This window comes from Motacilla alba, chromosome 23, assembly GCF_015832195.1.
Source record: "Motacilla alba alba isolate MOTALB_02 chromosome 23, Motacilla_alba_V1.0_pri, whole genome shotgun sequence".
NCBI classification, from domain to species: Eukaryota; Metazoa; Chordata; class Aves; order Passeriformes; family Motacillidae; genus Motacilla; species Motacilla alba.
In genome coordinates, this window is record NC_052038.1 from 394,580 (window position 1) to 407,615 (window position 13,036).

General features: G+C 52.2%; 1 protein-coding gene across 5 annotated transcripts in view; it reads left to right on the forward strand.

Moving 5' to 3' along the window:
- The window catches only part of PTPRU (protein tyrosine phosphatase receptor type U), a 57,044-nt gene extending 44,480 nt beyond the window's left edge, over window positions 1-12,564 (forward strand). For 4 of the 5 annotated variants that reach the window (XM_038160710.1, XM_038160711.1, XM_038160712.1 and 1 more), the window contains 5 exons: window positions 2,089-2,229; window positions 3,672-3,797; window positions 6,168-6,325; window positions 7,408-7,543; window positions 9,731-9,793. In XM_038160710.1, coding sequence (XP_038016638.1) covers window positions 2,089-2,229; window positions 3,672-3,797; window positions 6,168-6,325; window positions 7,408-7,543; window positions 9,731-9,793 — 624 coding nt within the window. Of the gene's footprint in view, window positions 1-2,088; window positions 2,230-3,671; window positions 3,798-6,167; window positions 6,326-7,407; window positions 7,544-9,730 lie in introns of all 5 variants that reach the window. The other variant, XM_038160708.1, reaches the window with a different exon arrangement.
- The last annotated feature ends 472 nt before the right edge of the window (window positions 12,565-13,036 follow it).

Consider the following 13,036-nt stretch of genomic DNA (forward strand, 5'->3'; position numbering starts at 1 on the left):
CCCCCATGTGCTGCCAGCCCCCCCACCCCGTGATCCTCCTGCCCCTCCTGATGCAACTGGGGGGGCTCTGAACTTCTCCCAGAGCCACCATGTATCCCCCTGATGCAGTCAGAAAGGACCCCGTGGTGACAAAGCTATCTCCTAGGGGCTGATGATCGCAAAGCAGAACAGAGGATGCTGCAGGCTCCAAGCCCACACTGAGGGATGAGGTCATTCATCACCAGTCCCATTTCCCTTTCCTTGAAATGCTTTGCATGGGCAGCACAGAGCCCCACACACCTCAGGCATCTTCCCCAGACCCTCCTGGTCGCAGCTGAGTGCTGGCACCAGGCTGAGCCTTATGTTTTCCATGCTGTGAGTGATTTATCCTGCTAGATCTCTGTGCAGATCCCATCTCCCTGATTCCTGCTCCCACAGCAAAAGCAGTTTGTAAAGCAGAGTGAGCTGCTGTGGTGGGGAGTGGCTCTCATAGTGCTGCAGTGGGATGGGAGTTTTGTTTCCAGCTTGCTTGCTGTTTGCATATCCATTTTATCTTTATGCATCACTGAGCCTCCCTTAATCTCTGCTAAAGGGTCAGTGAATGAAATATTTTTTATAGACAGACAAAGCTCTTTGGGTGAAATTCTTGCTGAAGGGACAAAACCTATTTCCCTCTTCGGGTAAAAAAAAAAAGGTCTCATTCTCTAAGTGCTAAAGTCATTTGCTTAGTCAGTCTGTCCATCTGTCAGATCAGCTTGGCCTGTGCCACCCGTCAGTGGTGCTGATGCCAGTGGAGCCGTGCCCTGCTCCACACCCTGCTGTCACTTTACACCTGTGCCAAGAGGAGGGTGCCAAGGCAAGCCTGGGCAACACGTGGTGAAATCTCTTTCCCCCTGCTGCTCTTGTACCCCTCCTTGAATTGGAAAGCTCTTGCTGAGTGCTGGGGTCTCACTGCTGCCCATGGACAGGGCCATGGGAATGGTTCAATAAGGTAATTTCTGTGAGCTCAATCAGGAGGTCCTGCAGCAGGCAGAGGACCCCCATTAGCAGAGAGCTGTGCTGATTCTGTGTCTGAAGAGGCTTGAGCCAAACTGTGTTCATTTAAGTGTGCCTGATGCGGTGTTGAGCTCAGCTGTCCCTTGGCAAACCAGCAGCAGGATGACCAAGGGGATGTATCTTGTTCAAAGCACAAACCAGAGATACACTAATTTCCTTCCCTCCCACTTCTTCTTGCAATCTCTAGTATTGTTGCAGGGAGCCCCTGACGCAGGAATAGCGTGCATCGACTTTATGATTTCAGAAGGCTGAACAAATGCTTTATTAAGCTGTACTATATTATACTATACTATAATACTAAAAGAAAATCCTATGACCCTTTCAGACAGTCATGACACAGCTTTGACCTAATTGGTCAATCAATCTAAAACACCCATCACCAGTGTCCAATTAAGAAATCCCTCTTCAGTAAACAATCTCCATAACACATTCCACATGTGCCAAACAACAGGCGCAACAAATAGAGATAAGAATTGTTTTTCTCTTTCTCTCAGCTTTCTCATTGCCTTCCCCAGGATTTTTCCTGGGAAAGTTCTAGAGTGTGGCTGCAGCTCTCTGTGAAGAGAGCTGCAGCCACACTCTAGGATCTTTTTTTTGGGGAGTTTTCTTCCTCCCCACAAAAAAAAAAAATTGAGCCCAGGTCAGTGGTTCTCTCTGCTGCTCTCAGAGGGGTGCTGTGGGTGGGGGTGATGCTGTGGGTGATACTTCCAGTCAGGGCCAGGTGCAGAGCTGGGGTCTGGAGTCTTGTGGGATCCACGGCCTGTTCTTTGCTCAAAGGTGGCATATTTTCCCTAGTTATTTATGCAAAATACTCTTTCCTGTGAGAGCAAAATGTGTGTGTTTTCATCCTCACCAAGGGCAGGGATCACTTGGATCTCCCCATCACCAGAGCATGGAGGAACTGAGGCTGTGCCAGAGAGACCAGCTCTGCTCAGGCATGGAGAAGAGGGTTTTGGTCCCACTCATCCGTTACACTGATTCTTTGGAGTGTGACAACAGTGGCTCCAGTGTCACCACCGTGTCCTTACTGGTGCTTGTCTTTCCTCTCCACAGAGCTACACCAAGAGTGCTGCCTTCATTGTCACCCTGCACCCGCTGCAGAACACCACCACCGACTTCTGGCGGCTGGTGTACGACTACGGCTGCACCTCCATTGTCATGCTCAACCAGCTCAACCAGTCCAACTCCGCCTGGGTGAGTGCTGCTGCCCTAGGACTGCTTTGTCCTGCTCTGTCCCCATGAGTGGCTTTGTTCTGCTCTGTCCCCAGTGCCCTGACAGTGCTGCAGCCCCTTGCCTTGCTCACTCAGCAATTTCTCCTCTGCAAGGGGACACGGGCCTGTATGCAGCACTCAGGATTTGTCTCCCATAAGCACAGAGCTGGCCAGTTGGAGCCAAAGAGGTGTTGAACAGCAGCCCAGCCTGGATGCATGGTGTTGGTGTTGCACTAATGTTGCGTTGGCATAGTGTTGGCATTGGTGTAGTGTTGGCTTTGAGTTGATGTTGCATTGGTGTTGACGTTGCTTTGGTGTTGACGTTGCTCCAACGGGTCCATGTTCCCCGAGCTGGAGGCAGCTCTGCAGGTGGGGTCTCACCTGAGCAGGGCAGAGGGACAGAATCCCTTCCCTTCCCTCTGCCATTTTTTCTCATTACTCAGCCCAGCCTCTCTCTCGCCATCTGTTCTTCAGGGCTGTCTGGGTTACAATATTTAGCTGGATCATAAATGTTTACTGGTATAAGACCAACAGGTAATAAATCAACCTTTCCAGCAGGCAGCTCCAAAAGGTGACTTTGAGGGTACAGCCCTCACTTGAACTACGCCTTGCCAAGGGAAGTTTTAATATCCAAATTATAGTTCTGAGTCTGGAAGGCTCAGAGATCTCAGAGATTTATAGCCCCTATTAATAACCAATTATTCCTGAGACACGTTTGCCGTGCAGTTAGGCCCAGGCCGTGACTGACCTGCATTGCTAAATGCCCTGTGAAAGTGTGGTGACAAACATCATATATTTTGTGTCGGTGCTGGTTTCCCAGCTGTCACACTGTGAAAACAATCTCACCCATGCTCCAGGGACTGAGCCATCCATCAGTGCCATGATGGACACAGGGAGGGGGAGTTGCTCCCCAGAGATGCAGGCTGGGATTGCTTTTTACTTGGTGAGATGTCCTGGCCATGGGATGAGGAGCACTGACATCCCATGTTGCTGTCACTGCTGGTGGCAGAGTGGCTCCTAAAACCAGCAGGGCTTGAGAGCCAGCTGGGAGCAGCCCAGCCCTGCCATGTTGCTGTGCAGGATCAGGTCTGTGCCGGAACTGGGGCACAGCCCATCCTGCATCCTCCTGGAACAGCAGTGTCCATTCCAGGCAGTGCCAGCTCCTGTGTCCATGCAGTGTGAGGGGGCTGTGTGGGTGCTGGGGGTGGACCTGACCTTTCATCTCTGATCCCTCAATAAGCTGGGCGATCCTCCAGCCATTGATGTTCTGAATGAGAAATGGCATTGTGGTCCAGCACCCCACCCTGGGGCCACCCTGTGCCAGCAGCCCCTCAGGGTCCAGCACCAGCTGCTCCCTTCACGGGGGTCTCCTGATGCCCTTCCCTGTGTCCCAGCCCTCATTTCCAGTCTGCTTCTCTCCACAGCCCTGCCTGCAGTACTGGCCCGAGCCAGGGCTCCAGCACTACGGCCCCATGGAGGTGGAATACATCTCAGGGGTGGCGGATGAGGACATCGTGTCCCGGCTCTTCCGAGTCCAGAACATCACACGGGTGAGCTGCTGTATATGAGTTACAGAATCCCAGGATGCTTTGGGTTGGAAAGGAACTTCAAAACCATGTTGTTCCTACCATGGACAGGGACACCTTCCACTATCCCAGGTTGCTCCAAGCCCCATCCAATCTGGCCTTTGATACTTCCAGGGATCCAGAGGCAGCCACAGCTTCTCTGGGCAATCTGTGCCAGGGCTTGACAACTCTATTGGTGGAGAAATTTTCCCTTAATACCCCATCTAAATTTCCTATGATGCAGCTTGAGGCTGTTTTCTCTTTTTTAATCACTTGTTACACTGGAGAAGAGACTGAGCCCACCTGGCTTCAACATTTCAGGGAGTTGTTGAGAGCAGTAGGATCCTTCCTGACTGCTGGGGTCTCCAGCCTAACTCAGCTCCTGCAGAGGAGACAGCCTCAGCTTTCCTCCTGCCAGAGAGGAACTTGTAAAATTGCCATTGCTCCATCCAGCCTTTCTGGAGTTCACAGCTCCTTGAAAGGTCTTAAAAAACTGCTGGAAGACCTTTCTCCTCCTGCCTGAAGCTCCATCTTTGCCCTGCCACACACATAGCACAGGATGGACACTCCTCACATGGGCACAGCAGCTCCCCTGGCATCAGCAGAGCCCTTTCCCTGCAGGATGAGAAGATCCACACAGATTGTTACCCTTTGTCAGTGCTGCATGGCTGGTTAAGCTTGCCTTGAAAGAAGAGAAGTGCAGGGCAGCAGGAAAAGGATGTGGTGATGCAGAGCTGTACACAGAAAGAAGCAGCTGATTTACCTACAAATGCCAGCTGGGAGGAGATGGCATCCCTGATGTCTTTAAACTCCTAATGGTTGCCAAGAGGCTGAGGCCAGTGCACCAGTGAAGGTCACTGGGCAGATGGGAATTAGGGAGCTTGGAAGGGAACATGTGGCTTGGCTGACGGCCTGGCTGGGAAGGTGCTTTGGCAGGGTGGCCGGGGCCAGAGGAGATAAATCCTGATTATCTGAACTCTTAACACAAAGAGGGTTTTGGTTCACGCTCCCCGAGGGAGCATCTGGCATTTCCTGGGTGTCAGCACAAAATCCTACACCAAATATGTTCAGCTCTCAGGTGGTAGGATATACTCCGGGCTAAATTAAAATGCAGCGTGATGGAAATCTCTGGATCGACGAGGAGATTCCTCCAGGGAGCAGATTGCTGGAGCAGGGCTGGGAAACACATGGAGCCACTTTGTGCCAAGCCTTGCTGGAATGAAGATGGGCATTGGGGGTGTCGCAAGTGCCCAGAGCTTTCACCTCACTTCAAAGCAGATCCCAAAACTTTCTTTCCCAGGCTGTCAAAGGAGTTTTCCTCTGTTTTAACTCCATTCATTTGTTTCCTCTTCCTCCTCTGCCTTCCTGGCTTCCAGCTGGAAGCAAAAACTGGAGCCTAGGGTGGTCAGGCCATCACAGGCACATCACCAGCTCACATCAGAGCTTCCAGAAAGGTTCAGGAAAGCTCCCAAAAAGGTTTAGAAAAGCCCTTGTTTGAAATGTCCAGGTTAGAGTGGACACCAAATGCCCCCAGTTCTCAGTCCCAAGGTATACCAACTCCCCCACAGGAACACCTGGTCCTGCTGGGTGGAGAAGGTCTGGTGCTCATCCCACTCAGCAGGCACCTGAAACTGGATGGAGCCCTCCAGAGCTGAGTGTTCCCCGTCTGTGCCTGAGCCCCCGTCTGGCCCTGACTCCCCCTTTCTCCTCCACGTGCTCCCCGCACATGAGCTGCTCCCCGCACGTGAGCAGGTTGTCTGGGCGGCTGACGTGGCCTCATCCCATCCCGTACTCGGCATGCTCCGGGTGCTCCTGAGCAGGACTCCCACATCTGCCCTGCTAAATTCTGCTGAGCGCCATGGATGTAATCCTCCTCCTGGATCCAGCTAACCAGATTAAATTTCCAAACTAACCAGATTACCAGGTATTAAGCTCCCGCTTCCATGGCAGCCTCTCAGCAGCCTCCTGGTTTACAGCGAGCACAACAGAACCACATCCCGTGGATCTTGGGTATGCAAAGAGGAAGGTGTGATCGAGAAGCCTCGGGGAGGCTCAGGGGCCTGGGAGCAGATTTTGGGAGATACAGAGAGAGCCCAAGATGCTGTGAGGTCGAATAAACCATGACAGTGGAGTTCTCCTGGGTGGGATGGGGTGGTGGAATGAGTGTGAGCTGAGGCCAGGGCTGAACCATCCATGCTAAAGCAGCAGGAAAGGGTTTTCCTCTCTGCCTCTACTGTCCATGTATGGCAAACCCTTCCTTCCCTCCATCAAACATCTCCTGCCCTCTGTCAGATCTCCAGTGGAGGCAAATGAGGGCAGCCCATGGGTTCCAGCTGATGAGTTTTACTTTTCCAGTTGCAGGAGGGGCACCTGATGGTCCGGCATTTCCAGTACCTGCGCTGGTCAGCCTATCGAGACACCCCGGACTCCAAGAAGTCCTTCCTGCACCTCCTGGCCCAGGTGGAGAGGTGGCAGAAGGAAAGTGGTGATGGCAGGACTGTGGTGCACTGCTTGTAAGTGTCAGCTGGGGAGGAGCAGGCTCTGCCGGGGGAGAAATGCCTCCAGATTCCATGTCCACAGCACTGCCTGGAGATGCTCACAAAGCCCTCACTGGGGTAACTTTGTCCCCAGATGGGGCTACCTCTGCCACAACATGCATTTTGGGTCACCTCCTCCATGAGATGGATGCTCAGCAGGGGTGACACCAACCTGCCCTTTGTGCTGGTCCCCCACCCTTGGCAGAGGTCCCAGCCCTGTCCCCGAATCCTGTGTGTGTAACAGGCTCCGAAGGGACGTGGCAGGAGTTGTGCCACTCCCATCGCTTGCTGCTCATTGTGGGGGGAAACAGAATCATGGAGTGATTTGGCTGGGAAGGGACCTTAAAACTCATCTTGTTCCAGTGGGAGGGACACCTCAGGTTGCTCCAAGCCCTGTCCACCTCTGTCCTCCCAGTGGGATTGGCTCATGAACACCATGTGTGTCCCCTCGGATGGGACCCAGCACATTCACAGATGGGGAAAGACAGCAGGCAAGCCTTTAATCAAAAACTAATTACAGCCTTGTCCATCTTCGTTAGCTGAAGGATAATTTGGGAACATGCTTTATAAAGCTCTGGCATTGTGTTCTCTCTTCCTCTCCCATGTTCCCATTGCTGTCAGGCTTCAGGTGTGGTGGTGTGGGAACAGGGGTTCAGCCCAGGATTTGGAGAGGTTCTCAGTGCCCTGTGTGGATTGTGGGGCAGTTCCTCTAGGCAGCAGCACTATGGTGTCACCAGGCAGGGTCACCCTGCGCAGGGCAGGAGGGACATGGCAGCTTCCCCAAGGTCACAAGAAGTTGATCCATGGCAGGGCTGGGACCAGACCCCAAATGTCCAAGATCCAGACTTGGTAATCCAAAAGGGTGTTTTCATGCTCTTGCGAGGGTTAGAGGGCAGGATCATTGTCCTGCCACCCCATGGGGCAGGTACAGGTACAAGCCTCTGCTCTGGGACATCCCCTGGGATGTAGGGTTGGATAGAGAAAGGGAGACTTGGAGGGAGCAGGGAGATGCTCTAATGCTACCTTCTCAGCCCTGACATGTGTGTTTGTCCTACCAGGAATGGAGGTGGCCGGAGTGGCACCTTCTGTGCCTCTACCATGATCCTGGAGATGATCAAGTATCACAACATGGCAGATGTTTTCTTTGCTGCCAAGACCCTCCGCAACTACAAACCAAATATGGTGGAGACCTTGGTAAGCACCAGACCCTCCCTGTCCACCCTGGCTTCTGGTCTTGGCATGGAGGAGATGTGCTGGGGATGCTCACTTCCCAAAACACTGCCTTTTCCACCCTGATCAGCATCATGGGCATCCTCACACCAGCACTGTGCTGGGGTGGGCTAGGAAGTGAGGCAGCTCCTCAAAGGAGCCTTGGGCTCGTCTTCATCCTGCTGTGCCAGCACAGCCTTGGAGTCAGTGCTGGGATTGTTGGACATCCTCCCCAGGAGCTGTAAGGCAGAGTCACGTTAACCCACGGGATGCAATATAGTTCTTTGGAAAATTTGTGGCCTTGGGAGTAGCGCTGGTGTGGAGTGAGGTAAATTTCTGTCAGAAATATGAAAGGGAATGAGCAGCACTTGGAGTGAAATGAATGGGTGCACAAGCTGCTAGGAGCAGCAGTGGAGTGATGTGTCCTGAGGAGGAGGCTGGAGCTGGCAGCAGGTCAGGGCAAAAAGCCCCTGCCCTAATTCAGGCCCCTGATGATGGAACAGGGGAGGGAGCGGGCACTTGTTTGTCCCTGTGGTGGAGGCATCCAGGTGCCTCATGATGTTTTAAAAGCAAGTCAGCTGGAAATGTTTACCCTGTTTGGATTATAAAATCCCTAAGTTGCAAAATGAAATGGTTTTGAGGAGGGGATGTGATTTGCATTAGGAATTAAAAGCAGAGGAGAAGGAGAGGGAGCAGGGGGAGGGATGCAGATAATGGAAATTTGATGTGACAAGCATGAAGCCACCAGACCCATTGGGCTAAATTGCAAGGGTATTAAAAAAAGGTAAGATTTCCCATCAGGACACATGCCTCCTCCTGCCTCAAATGAACCTGAACTGGCTATTCTGGGAATCTCAATCTCCCAGAGTCACCAGGAGGCCAGATCCATGCCTGGTGTAAAGAGCTCAGGCCAGGAGAGCACTTCCTGCTGCCTGCGCCTCTTCCCCCTCTGTTTGCCCTGGGGGTTATTTTTACATGATGATACACGGAGACAATCCCTTTCCTTAATCCAAAAAGCATTATGTGCTTTTAATCTGGGCTGCCACAGCCTCCTCACTTTGAACTCCTTCTCCCCCGCTGCCCGCTCCCACCTGGGATCCCATGGCCACCCACCCGTGTGGGATAACAGGATTTTCGTGCCAGTGCTCAGGCTCCAAACCCCATCCTGTGGCCAGGATATGGGGAGATGAGCTCTTCCCTCTCCCTCCCTGCTGTCACACTCAGAGCACTCCCACCTGATGTCCCAGTGACTGTAGCAGCACCAAAATCCTGATTTGTTTGGGGTTTTGCTCTCCTGGGATGGGCACTGCCATGGTTGGAGCTCTCCTGAGGATTTTTTGCTGTCAGTTGCATGAGGGTGGGAGAGCATGGGAACGGGTCATGGAAAGGAGGACAGGGATGGATAAGCCTGCCCTCACAAGCCCCAGTTCAGGGATTTTTGTTACAAAACCAGAAGTCAGCCACTCTGGCCTTTCCCTTTGTGCAGCTGACGACAGGGAGTGAAGGGTGGGAGGATGCTGACACAATCACTGGATGTCTCACAAAAAGATGGGAGAGGGAGCCTGGTCCTGCTGGGCAAGAGAATTTATGATAAAGGAATGTCCTGGCAGCCAGGGCAGGGCATCTCCATCCACTCCAACCATGGATATTTGCCTGGCTGCTCTCCCCTTTTCCAGCCTCTGCTGAACTCCGAAACAAAAACACCCTGATTTCCTGCCTAAGGTTTTATTGTGGACACCTCTGACCCCCAACTCCATTGTTCCCACGTCTCTTCCACCATTTGATTGACACATGTCAGTCACTGAGGTGATTAAGTTGCTGAGCCCCCACTGCTGGTTGTACCTGGGGTGGTGAATAAAGGCATTTTTACAGTAAGGGGATGTTGCAGTCCTGGTTCCTCCCTTGGGGCAGGTGAAGGTGCTGTGTGTCCCCAGAATGCTGGATTTCAGGGTGTGTGTAGCTGTTGGATCTGGGGCACCATGCCCCTGCCCCAGCAGTGGGGGTCGCTTGCCAAGAGTGGAGTTTGTCCTGGCTGTGGCTTCAGTAGAACTGTCAGGGGGCCCCAACAGGCTGACAGGTGTTTCCTTAGGGCTGTTGACACATGTTTTTCCTCACAGCTTTGGGAAACAGTTCCCTCCGGATCGTAACACCCTCTCTTATCTCTCTGAACAGGAGCAGTACCATTTCTGCTACGACATAGCACTGGAATACCTGGAGTCCCTGGAGACCAGATAACACCTGGTCAAGAGAGGGGCAGCAAGGGCTTGTGCAGGGGCCGTGCCAACTGCGCTTCCCAGCTGGGCGCTGTGTCCCTGCTCGGGATGGGCAGGGAAACAGCAAAGGACCCACCAGGAAACTTGGGATCCAGGAAACGAAAGGACATGGAGATGTGTTGGCCACTCTCCATCTTCATCCTCCACTCTCCATCTTCCCTCCCTGCCCTGGGTGTGTCCGGGTGGGTGGATCCCACAACTCAGCCGGTTCCTTGGAATCACAGCCTGGGGTTGGTGTGTGCGGGATGCGGTGCTGCTGGGTCTCTGGAGCTGCTGGAGAGGAGGCCAGGGAGGGGAGGAAGAGGAGGCCGGAAGGAGCTGAGGCTGTTTCCCATCAGGGAAGGATGGACGCTGGGAGATGTTGCTCTTTTGTGTGTAGAATTAAAGCTGCTCCTCGAGGAGCCCGGGGGCTGCCGGAGGTTTTCCCTCGGAGGGACTCACTCTGAGCCAGAGCAAAAGCCCCCCAGGAGCTCTTGAGTTTCTGCCCGTTGGCACCATGAGTTTGATCTTGTTTTAGTTCTGTGAGTTCTACCCTTTGTGTATCCAGCCATGGACAGACGGGGATGAGGCATGGGGGGCACTGGCCATGCAATGTCCCTCTGCAGGAACTGACCTGGATCCTCCTGGTGCTGTTGCAAAGTGTTGGAGGAGATGCTTCTCCAGTGTCTCCACACCTTTGTCTCCATCTGTTGCAGTGAATTCTTCCTGATGTCCCACAGGCACTGGCCCATGGGTCTGTTTTTAACCCTTCCTTTGTGCGTCACTGCATTTGAAGCAAAATCCTCAAAATTCGGGTCCAATACTTCCTGGATGCCACCCCTGGGCAGTTGCCCACTGATGCTCTTGGCTTTTGCTGGACCTGGTGGGGCAGGAGGATCAATTTTGGGGTGGTGTTGGCTTGGGCTGAGCTGTGCCAAAGCGCTGTGCCAAAGCCATGGCCGTGCACTGGGGCTGGACAGGGGAAGGTCCCCACACTCCTGTGCCACTGGGGGTGGTGACTGAAGGTACCTGAGGTGTTTTAGCTCCATCCTGCTGCAGGTGGGTGTGAAATGGCACTTTTTCCATCTGATGTTGTGGTAATTTCAGGGATTCTGCTCTCAGCCTGGTTGTAATAAAATAAATGGCCTTGGGAAGGTGCAGCCAGAGGGATCCAGGTCTGGGAACTGAGGGGAGATTGGTTCTGTCCTGAGGGCCAGGCAGAACCCTTCACCATCACTTTTGGATGGAGCAGAGCAGATGAGAAACTGTTCTCCAAATGCTGGAGGTTTCATGTGGGCAGCCCTGTCCTTCCTCCATCTGCCCCCTTCACCTCCCATCTGTGTTCCCCCCATCCTCCAGCCATGCCTCCCCAGGGCAGGGGCAGCTTCCCTGCCGTGCCTGCATTGCGCAGGGAATTCTCCCCGGGAATCACAAAGGCTGCACAGCTGAAATGGCCGGAGGAGCAAACCCAGGAGATATTTCCATCCATCTTCCAAGGGTGAAAGAGAGCAGGAACGGCCATCCCTGCCCTCTCTGCCCTTGGACAATGTGCCACTGCTGTGGTGATGGGGATTTCAGCACCATCCCAGACCCTTGGTTCTGCCACCTCCTCCCTGAGGAATTCACAGTCTGACAATAATTTATTCCAAGGGCTATATGACATCATTCCTTCCTTCTTTCCATCCCTGCTGTCTCAGCTGCAGTATGCCCATTCTGTCTTGTCACCAGAAGGTCTTTTTTATCCCCAAATGGTCCAGTAACACCAGTACCTGACTAGACCAATACTCACACTGGGATAAACCCGTGTCCTTTTCCCAGTCTCCATCTCTCCATCGACCTGCCTGTGCTGTCCTAGGGAAGGTGCTGCATGCTGGGTGCAGAAATTGTTTGGTTTTGTATGAAAATGGCTGAGCTGAGCCTCTGAAATCCCTGGGAATGGGATGGGATGCTCTGGGGGCTGTCCAGCCCTGGGAGCTGGAGGGATGCTGCTGCCTGGGCCACCCACATCCTGCCTGTGCTCCAGAGGGAGGGAGCATCCCACAGGGCTCTGCAGGTAAAGTATTGCCAGAAAGAGGAAAAGGAGGAGAGCTGAAATTCTACTTAGTCCTACAGAGACAACAGAGACTGGGGAAGTTGTATATATGTTTAAAAATCGAGATTTTTTTTCCTTTTTATTTTATTTTGATACCTCCTTGCTGGGTGTTTCTGGGTTTTTAGGGCATCTCTGGTGAAGGGCAGATTTTGAAATCCAAGTGCTATAAAACCCAGCCTATCTCCAGCTCCTACTGACATGCTCCTCTGACATGAGGCAAGGACATCTTGTACATAGAAATATATATGTAGAAATCTATATATAAAATATAAATATTGTTCTTAAGATAGATAATGTTTATTGGTATTACAGATTGGAGTGGTGCTTTTTTAAAATAAAAACAAAACCAAAAAAAAGGGAAAAAATTAAAACTCAAGAAAAACATCAAATTGGAACAATTTTGTCTATATGCAGTCAAAGTGATCCTAAAAGCTGGCAGCATCCCAGAGCTGGTGCCAAAGGGATTTGGGACCATGAGGCAGCTCCACCATGGACGAGGATGGAGCAGTGGGACTGAGGGAGGGACATGTCTGATGTGGATTGTACCACACACATCCAGCTGTTGTTAATGGTTTTTTATTATTTTGTTATTATATTCTTATTTTTGGCTTTCTTTCCTTTTAAGAAAATCAGTTGCATAAATAAATGTTCCAAATTTGTGATGGCCTCTTGAGTTTTTTCCTGGCTTTGAGCTGTGATGTGGGGAACCCTGAGGTGCAGAAAAAGCCTCTCTCTCAGCCCTATCTTTTAAAGGGTATTTTTGGGAATAGATTTGCAGGGCCAGGTTCCTACAAAGCCCCCATGGCACAGAGGAGCTGGAGTGGCCTTGTGCTTCCAGAGCTTTGCTGTTGGTGCCCTCCTGGAGATCTCGGACTGGGCAGGGGTTACCAGCCACCCTGGCTGCCCACAGCTCCTGCTGGAGCTCCTCCCTTGCTGGAAGAGGTGGTGTGGGGGAAAAAGAGCGCCAGAGCATTTCCCAGCTGGAAAATGAAATCCTGTTGTAAGAAGAGCCTTCAGGAAAAGTTCCTGCATTGTCTTCAGTGATTTATTTATTACGAAGCAGCCTTCAGTTAAATGTGTTGTGATATGAAACACTTCCAGTAACACTTGAGTCTTAATTTAATGGAGACCAAG